Source organism: Hemitrygon akajei, unplaced genomic scaffold, assembly GCF_048418815.1.
Source record: "Hemitrygon akajei unplaced genomic scaffold, sHemAka1.3 Scf000176, whole genome shotgun sequence".
Classification (NCBI taxonomy): Eukaryota; Metazoa; Chordata; class Chondrichthyes; order Myliobatiformes; family Dasyatidae; genus Hemitrygon; species Hemitrygon akajei.
In genome coordinates this window covers 462,688-478,041 of record NW_027332062.1, presented here as the reverse complement: position 1 = coordinate 478,041, position 15,354 = coordinate 462,688, and the positions used below count along the sequence as shown (strand labels likewise).

Sequence of the window (15,354 nt, the reverse complement as noted above, 5' to 3'; positions counted from 1 at the left end):
ATGAGAGTGTATCGGAGATAGAAACAGATGGAAATGAGAGTGTATCAGAGATAGAAACAGATGGAAATGAGAGTGTATCAGAGAGAGAAACAGATGGAAATAAGAGTGTATCAGAGAGAAACAGATGGAAATGAGAGTGAATCAGAGAGAGAAACAGATGGAAATGAGAGTGTATCAGAGAGAAACAGATGGAAATGAGAGTGAATCAGAGAGAGAACAGATGGAAATGAGAGTGTATCAGAGAGAGAAACAGATGGAAATGAGAGTGTATCGGAGAGAGAAACAGATTGAAATGAGAGTGTATCAGAGATAGAAACAGATGGAAATGAGAGTGTATCAGAGATAGAAACAGATGGAAATGAGAGTGTATCAGAGAGAGAAACAGATGGAAATAAGAGTGTATCAGAGAGAAACAGATGGAAATGAGAGTGAATCAGAGAGAGAAACAGATGGAAATGAGAGTCTATCAGAGAGAAACAGATGGAAATGAGAGTGAATCAGAGAGAGAACAGATGGAAATGAGAGTGTATCAGAGAGAGAAACAGATGGAAATGAGAGTGTATCAGAGAGAGAAACAGATGGAAATGAGAGTGTATCAGAGAGAGAGAAACAGATGGAAATGAGAGTGTATCGGAGAGAGAAACAGATGGAAATGAGAGTGTATCAGGGAGAGCTAGATGGAGTAAAACTGTGTGTTATCTGGAGAGATGGGGAATGAGAGTGTCTGAGGGAGAGATGGAGATCAGGACTGTGTCAGACAGATGTGTCGGGGTGTCGTGCTGATTGGGTGGGTATGTGCAGGATTGTCCTGTGCTCTGCGAGTGTACACAGATGTCTGCAAAGGTGCACAGGATAGTTTCTTCAGAACCTCTGGAGATCAGGGATCTTCCTCACTACATCCACAGACCATGATGTCTTCACGGTTCTGTGTTTTTATCAAAAAGCGATTCATTATTTCACACAAAATTTCAGTTCAATCAGTTACAGCAAATTATTGATAATATATTAATGCAATGAAGCCAAGCATCAGTTAATTTTCCCATTTTGTTGCAAACCCAGATGTGTGTGTCACACTGACCCAGCCCTGTAGTGAGGGGTGTCGGTGTTTACAGACCATACACTGTGGAAGGTGTGTGACGTCTCACACTGACCCGGTCCTGTAGTGAGGGGTGACGGTGTTTACAGACCGTACACTGTGGAAGGTGTGTGACGTCTCACACTGACCCGGTCCTGTAGTGAGGGGTGTCGGTGTTTACAGACCATACACTGTGGAAGGTGTGTGACGTCTCACACTGACCCGGTCCTGTAGTGAGGGGTGTTGGTGTTTACAGACCGTACACTGTGGAAGGTGTGTGACGTCTCACACTGACCCGGTCCTGTAGTGAGGGGTGTCGGTGTTTACAGTGACCGTACCCAGGGTGTTCTGTGATTAATCTCATCATTCGGGAGATCGGCTCCTCCTGAAACAGGCTGAGTCTGTGTGCTCACTCTCAGTTCTAGGCTTCTAGATTTGAGTGGCATCACTACTCAAGGGGATCGTACTTCATAATCCGATCAACACGTGGATGAAGACATGGTAAAGGAGCGAGGGCTTCAGATTTGTAGATAATTGGGTAGTTTTCCGGAGAAGGTGGGACCTGTTCGGGCGGGATGGTTTACATCTGAACTGGTGGGGCACCAATATTATTGCAAGTAAGTTTGCGAGAGAGGCTCCAGTGGATTTAAACTAGATACGAGGGGGGAAGGGAACCAGAGTGTAGGAACAGATGTGTGGGAAAAAGAAGAAAAAGAAGATAGTAAAGTTGTTTGCACCGTTAGAGATAAACAGAGAGGAAGAGATGGAGAATTTCTTAAATGCATTTATTTCAATGCTAGGAGCATTGTACGAAAGGTGGATGAGCTTAGAGCATGGATTGTTACCTGGAAATGTAGTTATCAGTGAAACATTGTTGCAGGAAGGGTGTGATTGACAACTGAATATCCCTGGATTTCGTTGCTTCAGGTGTGATAGAATCCGAGGGACAAAAGGGGGAGGTGTTGCATCGCTTGTAAGAGAAAATATTACAGCGGTGCTCTGGCAGGAACGTCTAGGGAGACTATTTGGGTGGAATTGAGGAATGGGAAAGGTGCTGTAACACTTATAGGGGTGTATTATAGACCAGCTAATGGGGAGTGAGAATTGGAGGAGCAAATTTGTAAGGAGATAGCAGATATTTGTAGTAAGCACAGGGTTGTGATTGGAGGAGATTTAAATTTTCCACACATAGATTGGGAAGCCCATACTGTAAAAGGACTGGATGGTTTGGAGTTTGTAAAATATGTGCAAGATGTTTTTTGCAGCAATACATGGAGGCATCAACTAGAAAAGGGGTAGTGTTTGATCTCCTGTTAGGAAATGAGATAGGTCAGGTGACGGAGGTATGTGTTGTGGAGCACTTCAGGTCCAGTGATCACAATGCTATTAGTTTGAATATAATTATGGAGAAGGACAGGACTGGACCCAGGGTTGAGATTTTTAATTGGAGAAGGGCTAACTTTGACGAGATGTGAAAGGATTTAGAAGGAGTGGATTGGGACAATTTGTTTTATGGGAAAGATGTAATAGAGAAATGGAGGTCATTTAAAGGTGAAATTTTGAGGGTACAGACTCTTTATGTTCCTGTTAGTTTGAAAAGAAAGGTTAAAAGTTTGAGAGAGCTATGATTTTGAAGGGATATTGGAAACTTGGTTCGGAAAAAGAGAGATATCTAAAATGAATATAGGAAGCATGGAGTAAATGAGGTGCTCGAGGAAGATAACGAATGTAAAAATAATCTTAAGAAAGAAATTAGAAAAGCTAAAAGATATGAAGTTGCTTTGGCAAGTAAGGTGAAAATAAATCCAAAGGGTTACCACAGTTATATTAATAGCAAAAGGATAGTAAGGGATAACATTGGTGCCTTAGAGAATCAGAGTGGACAGTTATGTGTGGAGCCGAAAGAGATGGGGAGATTTTAAACAATTTCTTTTCTTTGGTATTCACTAAAGAGAAGGATATTGAATTGTGTAAGGTAAGGGAAACAAGTTGGGAAGTTATGGAAACTATGACAATTAAAGATGAGGAAGTACTGGCACTTCTAAGGAATATAAAAGTGGATAAATCTCCAGGTCCTGACAGGATATTCCCTAGGAACTTGAGGGAAGTTGGTGTAGAAATAGCAGGGACTCTGACAGAAATATTTCAAATGTAATTAGAAACGGGGATGGTGCCGGAGGATTGGCATATTGCTCATGTGGTTCCACTGTTTAAAAAGGGTTCTAAGAGTAAACCTAGCAATTATAGGCCTGTCAGTTTGACGTCAGTGGTGGGAAACTTAATGGAAAGTATTCTTAGAGATGGTATATATAATTATCTGGATAGACAGGGTCTGATTAGGAATAGTCTGCATGGATTTGTATGTGGAAGGTCATGTTTGACAAATCTTATTGAATTTTTTGAAGAGGTTACTAGGAAAGTTGATGAGGGTAAAGCAGTGGATGTTGTCTATATGGACTTCAGTAAGGCCTTTGACAAGGTTCCACATGGAAGGTTAGTTAGGAAGGTTCAATCATTAGGTATTAATATTGAAGTAGTAATATTGATTCAACAGTGGCTGGATGGGAGATGCCAGAGAGTAGTGGTGGATAACTGTTTGGCAGGTTGGAGGCCGGTGACTAGTGGTGTGCCTCAGGGATTTGTATTGGGTCCAAGGTTGTTTGTCCTATACATTAATGATCTGGATGATGGGGTGATAAATTGGATTAGTAACTATGCAGATGATACTAAGTTAGGTGACATTGTGGAAAAATGAAGTAGGTTTTCAAAGCTTGCAGAGAGATTTAGGCCAGTTAGAAGAGTGGGCTGAACGATGGCAGATGGAGTTTAATGCTGATTAATGCTGAGTTTAATGGTGCTACACTTTGGTAGGAATAATCCAAATAGGACATACATGGTAAATGGTAGGGCATTGAAGAATGCAATAGAACAGAATGATCTAGGAATAATGGTGTATAGTTCCTTGAAGGTAGAATCTCATGTGGATAGGGTGGTGAAGAAAGCTTTTGGTATGCTGGCCTTTGTAAATCAGAGCATTGAGTATCGGAGTTGGGATGTAATGTTAAAATTGTACAAGGCATTGGTAAGCCCGAATTTGGAATTTTGTGTACTGTTCTGGTCACCGAATTATAGGAAAGATATCAACAAAATAGAAAGAGTACAGAGAAGATTTACTAGAATGTTACCTGGGTTTCAGCACCTAGGTTACAGGGAAAGGCTGTACAAGTAAAGTCTTTATTCTTTGGAGCATAGAAGGTTGAGGGGGGTACTTGATAGTGGTATTTAAAATAATGAGGGGGATAGATCGAATTGACGTGGATAGACTTATAGCATTGAGAGTAGGGGAGATTCAAATAAGAGGACATGAGTTGAGAGTTATGGGCAAAAGTTTAGGGGCAACACGAGGGTAAACTTCTTTCCTCAGAGAGTGGTAGCTGTGTGGAACGAGATTCCAGTAAAAGTGGTAGAGGCAGGTTCGGTATTGTCATTTAAAGTAAAATTGGATAGGTATATGGACAGGAAAGGAGTGGAGGGTTATGGGCTGAGTGCGGGTCAGTAGGACTCGGTGAAAGTAAGCGTTCGTCACGGACTAGATGGACTGAAATGGCCTGTTTCCGTACTGTAATTGTTATAGGGTTATACGGTTAAAAGCATGCAGGCTGCATCACACTGGGAAATCAGCAGAGTGTAGCAACATCTTCTGGCTCTCCTAGGATTAACCCTTTGTGAGTCGTATACTTGTCGAAAGGCAGGCTGGAGTAAGGGAAAGGTTGTAAAGCATCAGGGAGATGGAACTGAGGACCCCTTCACTTGTTGACGGATCACTCCCTCACTCCTCCGGAGGTTCCGACGTGCACTGGACAAGCTCAATCTGAGGATCTGTATCATCGAACATCTCCCGGAGCTGCGGCCAGAGAGGAGGAAAGATGAATGATTGCCGAGGAAGGAGAAGTTGAAGGAGTGATGGGAGGAGAGGAGCATCGAGACAGGAGGCAGAGGTGTGACAGAGAGGGAGGGAGCTAAGAGGAAAGAGGAGGATGAGAGGAGAGAAAATTGAGAAGGTGATAGAGAAATGAGGGATTGGGAGGGATTGGGAGGGAATGGGAGGAGGAGAGGGGAAAGGAAGGAGAGGATATTTGTCCCCGTGTTCCGCCCTCCTTCCCTCCACCCCATCCCTTTCAGCTCACTCTCTCACCTTTTTTCGAATGGCTTCCCGCACTTCTTCCTGACTCATGTCTCCACTCGCTGTTACCTGCACGTCAATCCACCCGTCCTCTTCTCCTGAACAAAACAGCCCAGTGTCAACATGGTGTCACTGTCAGGTCAAGCGCTGCTTACAGGATGTGCTCCCTCATCTTTGTCACTTCGATCGTGCAATCTCATCTCCCCCACCCCAGCAGTTTGATTCCTCCCCACATCCTCATCAAATATCTATGTCAATATCCGTTTAGACAGGGACAGGGAGAGTGTGAGAAAAGGGCAGGGGTGGGGTCAGGGAGAGAGTGTGCACAGGTAGCGAAGAGAGGCAGAGAACGAGGGAGGGGCAGACAGTGAGGGGGGTGGAAAGTGGTAGTGAGAAAAGAAAGAGAAAGATGGATGAATCCAGAGTGAGAGACAGAGACATGGAATGTGGGATTTCCCAATTACCTGCATTGGTCAGATTTATGGACATGGGAAATGATGTCAGTTACATCCACATGTAAGATTAGAGCAGTACACGGTCATCGGTGCAGAAGATTAGAGCCCCTGGTATTGGGTGTAGTGTGTTAACGAGGAGTGAAGACTTATGATCACATGGAGAATGAACTCTTGGAGGAACACGTCATGGAAACTGGCAAGAAACCTCCCTCATTCACTCACCATCCCTCTGTATTCAGGCCATTCCAGATATCAGTCAGCTCCCACTCCCCCTCACCACCCCTCAGTCACCGTCTCCCTCCTCAATCACTCCGACCATCTCTCCTCACCCACACATCCCTCCCATCACATCCAATCATTTCCTTCCTCAGTGACATCAGGTCTCTCCATTCAGAATCAGGTTTAATGTCACCGGCATAATCTCCTCCCACATAAACATACATTTACAAACCAGCAGTGCACAAAGAGAGGACAAAGTAATGGAAGTAGTGATCATGGGTTCATTGTCCATTCAGAAATCTGATGATGGAGGGAATAATCTGTTCCTGAAACGCTGATTGTGTGTCCTCAGGCTCCTGTTCCTCCTCCTTTGTGATCGCAATGTGAAGAGGGATTCCTGAGTGATGGGTGTCTTTAATGATGAATCCTATTCCGTCTCCCCATCACTTTCCTGTCATAACTCCCCCACATACCCTTTCTCCCGGTTACTCAGACCCTCTCCCTGGTCTCCACACTTACCCTCTCCAGCCATCTAATGGCCCCTCGGCCCTTCGTCTCCCCGAAACCATTATTCACGTGCCCAGCACTGCAGGTCGAGCAGGTGAATGGGCCCAGGAGTGTGGGAGTGGGGGACTGGGGCAATGGGGGAGAGGGGGGAGAGGGGAGTGGAGGAGTGGAAATGATCATATGTCTCCAACAGTCCCAAGACTTCGTACCTGAGGTATCCATTGGGGCAGAGGATGGTTTCTGTATACACCCTCCAGTAGTTGATCCTTTGGGCTGTTCCCCTGTGGAAGCCTCCTGGTCTGCAATGAAGGAATACCCAAAACAGGTCATCACAGTGGGACAGAAGTTCAGGGAATGGGAGACTGGGTCTGTGGTGAAACTGACACCATCCCTCTCCTTCCCAATCCTCCCCTCACTGCCCTCAGTTTGACACAGGAATGATTGTTTCACTTCCCTATATATAAATGCATGGTTGAATTACAATAAACTTCAACTTGAATCGGCTCATGAGAACATCCAGGTTACAAAGTTATGGAATGACACACTTTCACAAGACTTGGTACCTGAGACTGTATCTCGAGCTGGGTCTGAAGAAGTTTCCTGGGAAAAATCCTCAGTGGATGACCTTTCAGACTGTTTCCCTGTGTAAGTCCAGAAACCTAGAATAAAGGAAGGGAGAAGGAGAAGATGGAAAACACAGGAACAGATCATTAGACAAGACATGAGTCTGAGAGAATGGGGATGGGGTGTATGAAGAAACCAACAATATCCACGTCCCTATTCTGACACTCTCCCAAACCACCACGACTCCAGGTCTCTCTCCTCAGCATGAATTTCTGCAACTGAACATGGTAATGAGGGTTCCCTTCAGTGAATCCCACCACCATTTCCCGAGCCTGCAGACTCTTATGGACTAGTGGTCAAGCATGAATCATCTTCTCTCCTTCAGCCTCTCCAGTCCAACATCCACCCCTCTCTGCTCACTCATTCCACCTCACACTCTCCAACGCCAATCCTGACCCTATTCAACATGTCACAAAAACAATCTCTACATAAAGATACGTTACTTCAAACATTCACCATTCTCCACTGCCGAGTCCAACAATGCACTCTCATGTCCCAACTCTTTAAAAACTCCCCAATATCACTAACCTCCATGGACACACCAGGTATCCAGTCAGTTCCCACCCGGCCACTGGGGCCTTGGCCCTCTCAGTGTTTCCCACCACCCCCAACGCACAATGATCATTGTCCGATCCCTCATCCATCCCATCCTAACACTACCCTAGCTGAGTCCTCACGCTCTGGTCACCAACCCACCTCACCCGGCCCATGGACTAAACTCAGACCAAGGTCATTACTGCCCATGTTATAATCTTGCAATACTCTCCCTTGGAGTGATCCTGGATGGTGCTGAAATTTGTCACAGGGAAGAGAGAGGAACCTCTCACTCCATCATTCACACCCCATCCCCTGCATCCAGCAGGTAAACTGATCACTGAGACACTGTATTTTACAGTGTGAGATTGAATCCATACAGACAGAAGAATTCACACCTGGGCTCGTGTCTCCTGCTGGGACAGAGGATGATTTCTGGGTGTGTTCTCCAGACACTGACCCATCGGTCTGTTTCCCTGTGGAACTACCTGTGTGTAGAATAGAGGAACAGAGAGAGTGAGAGAGTGGAGACACTGGAGCAATCATCATGAGTCAGAGGAACAGAGGAAGAGGTGCATGTAGAAACCAACATCACACAGGGTCTCTCCACTGTCTCTCCCAATTCCCTGTCACCCCTGATCATTCCCTTCAGTGGGAGTCCGGACGAAGTTCAGGGATCAACATGGGGATCAGGGTTTCCTTCAATGATCCCCACCACTAATTCCTAAACAGCACTGTCCAGCTGTGGGTCTGTACACTTCCAGTATCACTTCCTCTCCAGCCACCTCTCACTCCATCCACTCAATTGCCCCTTCGTAGAGCCCAATTTCCCCTCCAATCTGTCATTCACTCCATCCAAACCTCCTTCCTATCACCCTCTTACTTCACTCCCTCTCACCCTTCTCTGCACTCACCATCCTCACTCCCCTACAGACTACTCACCAGTTCCATCCACGATTCTCCACTCTCCCCTCTTCTCTCTGTCACACTCTCCCCTCCATTCTCTTCATTCCCCTCTCCTGCCCTCCCCTCCCTCCTTTTCCTCCCCACTGTCAGTCCTCCACTACTCCTTCAGCACTTACCTGCATACCCTTTACCCCACAGACCCTCTCTCAACCTCTGTCATCCATAGCCCTTCTTCCCCCCCATTCTATTCTCTCCTGACCTACACTGTTCATCTTCTCCCTCCTCCCCATGCTGTCCCTTCCTTCCACTCTCCCTCACTCACTTCCCCTCTCTCATCTCCTCTCCTACCCTGTCCCTAAAAGATAGATAGATAGATACTTTATTCATCCCCATGGGGAAATTCAACTTTTTTTCCAATGTCCCATACACTTGTAGCAAAACTAATTACATACAATACATACAATAATCTCTTCTGCTCTCTCTCATCCCTCCCCTCCACACTCTCTAATCCTCTGACCCCTCCTCCACTCATCTCTATCCCTCCCTGGGATCACACACAAACTAAACACCCAGATCTGTGGAGATGTGTATCAGACATCACAAGGTCTCTAACGGGTTTCCGTTGTTCGTGTATTCCCCAGTCCGACACAGAGTGTTGAGCTACAGGGTCTAGTCTGTGCAACCTGCTATTCTGCCTATTCTCATTGACCCACACTTGGACCATAGTCCCCCATACTGTTCCCATCCTTGTACTTATCCAAACATCTCCTCATTGCTGCATTCAAACCCACATCCACCACTTCACTGACAGCTCATTCCAAACTCTCAGTACCCTCTCAGTGAAGAGGTTGACCCTCAGGTTCTCCCTTAACTATTTCACCTTTCACCCTTAACCCATGACCTCTGTCATGTCAGTGGAAAAGCTTGTATTGACACTACCTGTACCCTCATCATTATATATACCTCCATCTATTCTCCCCTCATTCTCCTTCACTCCAAGGAATGAAGCCCAAACCTATTGAACCTTTCACTATAACCCAGGTCCTCAAGTCCCAGCAATATCCTTGTAAATTTTCCCCGAACTCTGTCAAATCTTATTGACGTCTTTCCTGCCAGCAGCTGACAATATTCCAAATCAGGCCCTGCCAATGCTTTATACAACTTCACCATAACATCACGACCGAATACTTTGATTTATGAAGGCCAAACTGCTAAACGCGCTCTTCACGACCCGATCTACCTGTGACGCCACTTCCAATTATGAATCTCTATTCCCAGATTGAACAGGGAGAGAAACATTCCCCTCAGTAATCTTCTCCTCTGACACCAGATCTGGTGGTGGACAAACCCAGCCCAGGTTCTCAGTCATTGCTTCCTGGGTTCCCACTAGTACACTATGAATGTGAACCAGTCAGAGAACTAACTGTGGTGTTGGGGAACACCACAGGGGAGATGGGAGGTAACAACACAGGAAGAAACTATCAACTAAAATCAAATGGGTTAAACCTCAAACCCCACACTGACCCCCCCAACCCCCCAGGCCATTCACACCTCCCTTTTCAGTCAACCCTCTTCTTTAATCTCACAACCCATTCCTCTCTCATAACCATCCATCCTTCCTATCTGAGACACTGAAATCCCTCCCCTTAATTCTCCCGCATTCCACACACATGACCCTTGCCATCCACTCCGTCTTTCTCCTGTTGGACACTCCATCCCTCCCTCTCCCAGACACCACCACACTGTCTCCTCAGTTCGTCTGCTACTCACCCAGTACATCCCACTTTCCTCTGTTACTCTCCCCAACAACTGGGGTCCACCATACCTTCACCTTCCCTCTCCATCCCGTCACAGTTCCTGCCTCCCCTCTCTCATTCCTCACCTATTTCTTCCCTCTGATCTGTCAGTCTTCCTCTGACCTCTCAGAACATCCCTTTGACACTTACTCCATCACTCTCTGCTCAATCATCCCTCTCACTCTGTCTAAAAGCCACAGTGGCTCACTACCTCACCCACATCCATCAAACTCAACCCAGTCCTGACCCTATTCATCACCCCATGATACAACCTTTTCACAAAGACTCATCAAACCTCTATTATTCGCCAATGCCCCAGTCCCCCATCGCTCTGATGACCCAAGACTTCAAAAACTGCCCAATACCCTGATGCACCATAGTCCTGCCCAACCTCCATATAATCTCCAATATTCTGCAGGTGTCCAGTGTATTCCCACCCACCGTAAGGGCTGCGATTCTCCAGGTATCTCCTCCGATCCCAACATGATGACCAATCTCCAATCACTTGGCCATCCCATCCCGACTCAACCCATTTGATCAGCCCAGCATCTGCCAGTGAACCCGAATCCCGTCCATCCCCATCCCATCCTCGCTGCCCTCTTTAAACAACGAAACAATGTGCGGTGAGCGATGAAACAAATATCTCCACAGTGTTTCCTTCAATGATCCCCACCACTGATTCCTGATCTGCACTGTCCAGCTGTGGACCTGTGAATCTTCAGCGTCACTTCATCTCCAGCCACCTCTTCGTGAACTCCCCCAACTCTATGGGACCCTCTCATACCTCATTCCCTCCTTGTCTGCCTTTCCCCTCCAATTAGCCCACCTTTCTACCCACTTCTCCATTCACTTGCCCCATTTCCATCCATCCAGTCACCATCCTCCCTCCACTACTCTATCTTACACATTCCCCTCCATTCCCTTGTTGGTGCTCTCTCCTACCCTCTCTCCTACCTTCCCAACTATCCCTCCCTCCCTTCCAGTTACCAGTGGCTAATGACAAAGCAAATGCCTTCACCAAATGTGAGCTCTCTTGAACTTCGCAGAAATTTCACACAGACAGAAGGGAAGGAATAACTGAACACTCATTGGCAGCCCGTTACGGCGCACATCCAACAGCTGAATTGGTCTGTGAGAAGTTCGACATCACAGAGCGAGAGACTAAGGGACTCTGATGCACACAAGATCTAATACCTGAAGATGTCTGTCCGGTAGATGATCTATCGGGCTGATCCATTGTGGAAGCCTCCAGGTCTGGAACAAAGTAACAGAGACATAGGAGAGTGGCAGAGATTAAACAGGGACAATAATTCATAAAGATGAGAGATTCTGCAGATGCTGAAAATCCAGAGCAACACACACAAACTGCTGGAAGAACTCAGCAGGTCAGGCTGCATCTCTGGAGAGGAATAAACAGGGAATGTTTTGGGCTGAGGCCCTTCATCAGCACTGGAGAGGAAGGGAGAAGAAGCCAGAATAAAGAGGTGGGGAGGAATACAGCTGGCAGGTGCCAGGTGAAGCCAGGTGAGTGGGAAGGTGGGTGAGTGAGGGAGGAGATGATTTGAGAAGCTTGGAGGTGATACATAGAAGAAGTAAAGACCTGAAGGATGACAAATCCCACTGGAGAGGACAATGGACCATAGAATAAAGGAAGTGAAGAGGGTGTCCAGAGGGAGATGATGGGCAGGTGAGCAGAACAGAAGGGCTAAATAGTGAGCCAAAAAAAGGTGGAAGGAGAGGGAATTGGTAGGGGTATAAATTACTGGAAGTTCGAGAAATCGATGTCCATGCTGTCAGTTTGGACACGACCCAGACACAGTATGAGGTGTTGCCTCTCCAATCAAAGTTTGACCTCATCAGGTGAGTGCAGGAGTCCTTGGACAGACACGTGGGAAAGGGAATGGGGAGTTGAATTGAAATGGGTAGCCACTGGGACAACAATTTGAAAAGGAGGTCTCTGATCTGAAGATATACCAAAACCATCCAGTCCCTGTTCAGCAACTCCCCTCGTGAATGTCTGTGACCAGTCACTACTCTCAGTCAAAGCCCAGATGAATATTTGGGGCTGAAGAAGAGAAAGATTGTTCCCTTCAATGACCTCACCACACATACCTGCATTTGCAGACCCTGCTCGGGTGGTGGTCAAACCCAGACCAGGGTCTCCTGTTACAGATCGCTGGGGTTCATGAGTTGTGTCTGACTGGGAATCTGTAATAAGAAGATATACAAAGGATGGGGAAAGTAGTAAACAAGTTTTAGGTTCAATCAGGAAGGAACACAATGGCAGGACCAGGAGGTTCAAGCCCAGGTCAAATCTATCCTCTGAAATACATACACTTCACTCTTCTTTGCTCTTTAATTCCTCTACCCTTCTCACAAATCCCTCTCCTCACATCTCCCTCTCTCAGCATTCACTCTGTCTGCATCACTCTCTTTTCAGTCTGTCCTTCCCTCCCTCTAGTTCGAGCGTCACTCTCACTGATCTCTCTGTCTGACTCTCCGCATACAGGCGTCACTCTATCTTTCCTCCCACACCAGCATGGATGTCTGCAAGGATCAAGTACTTCAGGTTCTACACAGCATACATTCTCTGATAATAAATGGAGCCATTTGAAACCTCCCTCTGTGTCACTCTCAGTCTCTCCACCGCTCTCTTTTCATTCCTCCCACCCCACACTCTCCAATCCCCAACAGAGCCTCATCCCTCACGACTCACCAAACCCAACCCAACAGACAGGAGAGAGGAACCACTGACTCCATCATTCACACCCCTACCCACAATGCACTGTACATCCAGTAGGTGAACTGGTCCATGGGAGGTTCAACCTCACAGAGTGACAGAGACTGAATGAACACAGACCGACATGAGACTTGGTACCTGAGGATGTGTCTCCCGCTGGGACAGAGGACAGTTCCTGTGTATGCTCGCCAGTAGACAATCCTGTAGACTGATCCAGTGTTGAAGTCTCCAGGTCTGGAACAAAGTAACAGAGATATGGGAGAGTGGCAGAGATTAAACAAGGACAATAATTCATAAAGATGAGAGATTCTGCAGATGCTGAAAATCCAGAGCAACACACACAAAATGCTGGAAGAACTCAGCAGATCAGGCTGCATCTCTGGAGGGGAATAAACAGTGAATGTTTTGGGCTGAGACCATTCATCAGCACCAGAGAGGAAGGGGGAAGAAGCCAGAATAAAGAGGTGGGGAGGAGTACAGCTGGCAGGTGATAGGTGAAGCCAGGTGAGTGGGAAGGTGGGTGGATGAGGGAGGGGTGATTTGAGAAGCTTGGAGGTGATAGAGGGGGTGATAGAGGGTGATAGAGGTGATAGAGGGGGTGATTTGAGAAGCTTGGAGGTGATAGAACAAGGGCTGAAGAAGGACAAATCCCATTGGAGAGGACAATGGACCATAGAGTAAAGGAAGTGAAGAGGGTGTCCAGAGGGAGATGATGGGCAGGTGAGCAGAACAGAAGGGCTAAATCGTGAGCCAAAAAGAGGTGGAAGGAGAGGGAATTGGTAGGGGTATAAATTACTGGAAGTTAGAGAAATCAATGTTCATGCTGTCAGTTTGGACACTACTCAGACACAGTATGAGGTGTTGCCTCTCCAATCAAAGTTTGACCTCATCAGGTGAGTGCAGGAGTCCTTGGACAGACATGTGGGAATGGGAAGTTGAATTGAAATGGGTAGCCACTGGGACAACAATTTGGAAAGGAGGTCTCTGATCTGAAGAGATACCAAAACCATCCAGTCCCTGTTCAACAACTCTCCCTCTTGAATGTCTGTGACCGGTCACTATTCTCAGTCAGAGCCCAGATGAATATTTGGGGCTGAAGAAGAGAAAGATTGTTCCCTTCAATGACCTCACCACACATACCTGCATTTGCAGACCCTGCTCGGGTGGTGGTCACACCCAGACCAAGGTCTCCTGTTACAGATCGCTGGGGTTCATGAGTTGTGTCTGACTGGGAATCTGTAATAAGAAGATATACAAAGGATGGGAAAGTAGTAAACAAGTTTTACATTCAACCAGGTAGGAACTCAATGGCAGGAACAGGAGGTTCAAGTCCAGGTCAAATCTGTCCTCTGAAATACATACACTTCACTCTTCTTTGCTCTTTAATTCCTCTACCCTTGTCTCACAAATCCCTCTCCTCACATCTCCCTCTCCCTCTCTCAGCATTCACTCTGTCTGCATCACTCTCTTTTCAGTCTCTCCTTCCCTCTCTCTAGTTGGAGCATCACTCTCACTGATCTCTCTGTCTGACTCTCCACACACAGTCATCATTCTCTCTTTCCTCCCACTCCAGCATGGATGTCTGCAAAGATCAAGTACTTCAGGTTCTACACAGCATACATTCTCTGATAATAAATGGAGGCATATGAAACCTCCCTCCTGTGTCACTCTCAGTCTCTCCACCCCTCTCTTTTCATTCCTCCCACCCCCCTCTCTCCAACCCCCAACAGAACCTCATCCCTCACGACTCACCAAACCCAACCCAACAGACAGGACAGAGGATCCACTGACTCCATCAATCACTCCCCTACCCACAATGCACTGTACATCCAGTAGGTGAACTGGTCCATGGGAGGTTCAACCTCACAGAGTGACAGAGACTGAATGAACACAGACCGACATGAGACTTGGTACCTGAGGATGTGTCTCCCGCTGGGATAGAGGTCGGATTCTGAGTCTCTTCTCTAGTAGATGATCGTTTAGACTGGTCCAATGTGGAAACCTTCATGTCTGGAACAAAGCAACACAGAGCTGAAACAACACAACAGGGACAATAATTCACAAAGACGAAAGATTCTGAAAATCCAGAGCAACACACACAAAATGCTGGAAGAACTCAGCAGGTCAGGCTGCATCTCTGGAGGGGAATAAACAGTGAATGCTTTCAGGTGAGAACCTTCATCAGCACTGGAAAGGAAGGGGGAAGAAGCCAGAATGAAGAGGTGGGGAGGAGTACGGCTGGCAGGTGACAGGTGAAGCCAGGTGAGTGGGAAGGTGGGTGGGTGAGGGAGGGGTTGATTTGAGAAGCTGGGAGG

General features: G+C 46.7%; 1 protein-coding gene across 1 annotated transcript; it reads right to left on the bottom strand.

Annotated features, from left to right (window-relative positions):
• Positions 1 to 4,904: 4,904 nt before the first annotated feature.
• Positions 4,905 to 15,047, bottom strand: LOC140724234 (uncharacterized). Its single transcript, XM_073038714.1, has 10 exons — positions 14,954 to 15,047; positions 14,180 to 14,275; positions 13,178 to 13,273; positions 12,412 to 12,507; positions 11,494 to 11,553; positions 7,996 to 8,085; positions 7,003 to 7,098; positions 6,649 to 6,738; positions 5,271 to 5,356; positions 4,905 to 4,979 (listed from the first exon to the last, which is right to left on the bottom strand). Exons 1-10 carry the CDS (start codon positions 15,045 to 15,047, stop codon positions 4,905 to 4,907), a joined length of 879 nt encoding a protein of 292 aa, XP_072894815.1.
• Positions 15,048 to 15,354: the final 307 nt, after the last annotated feature.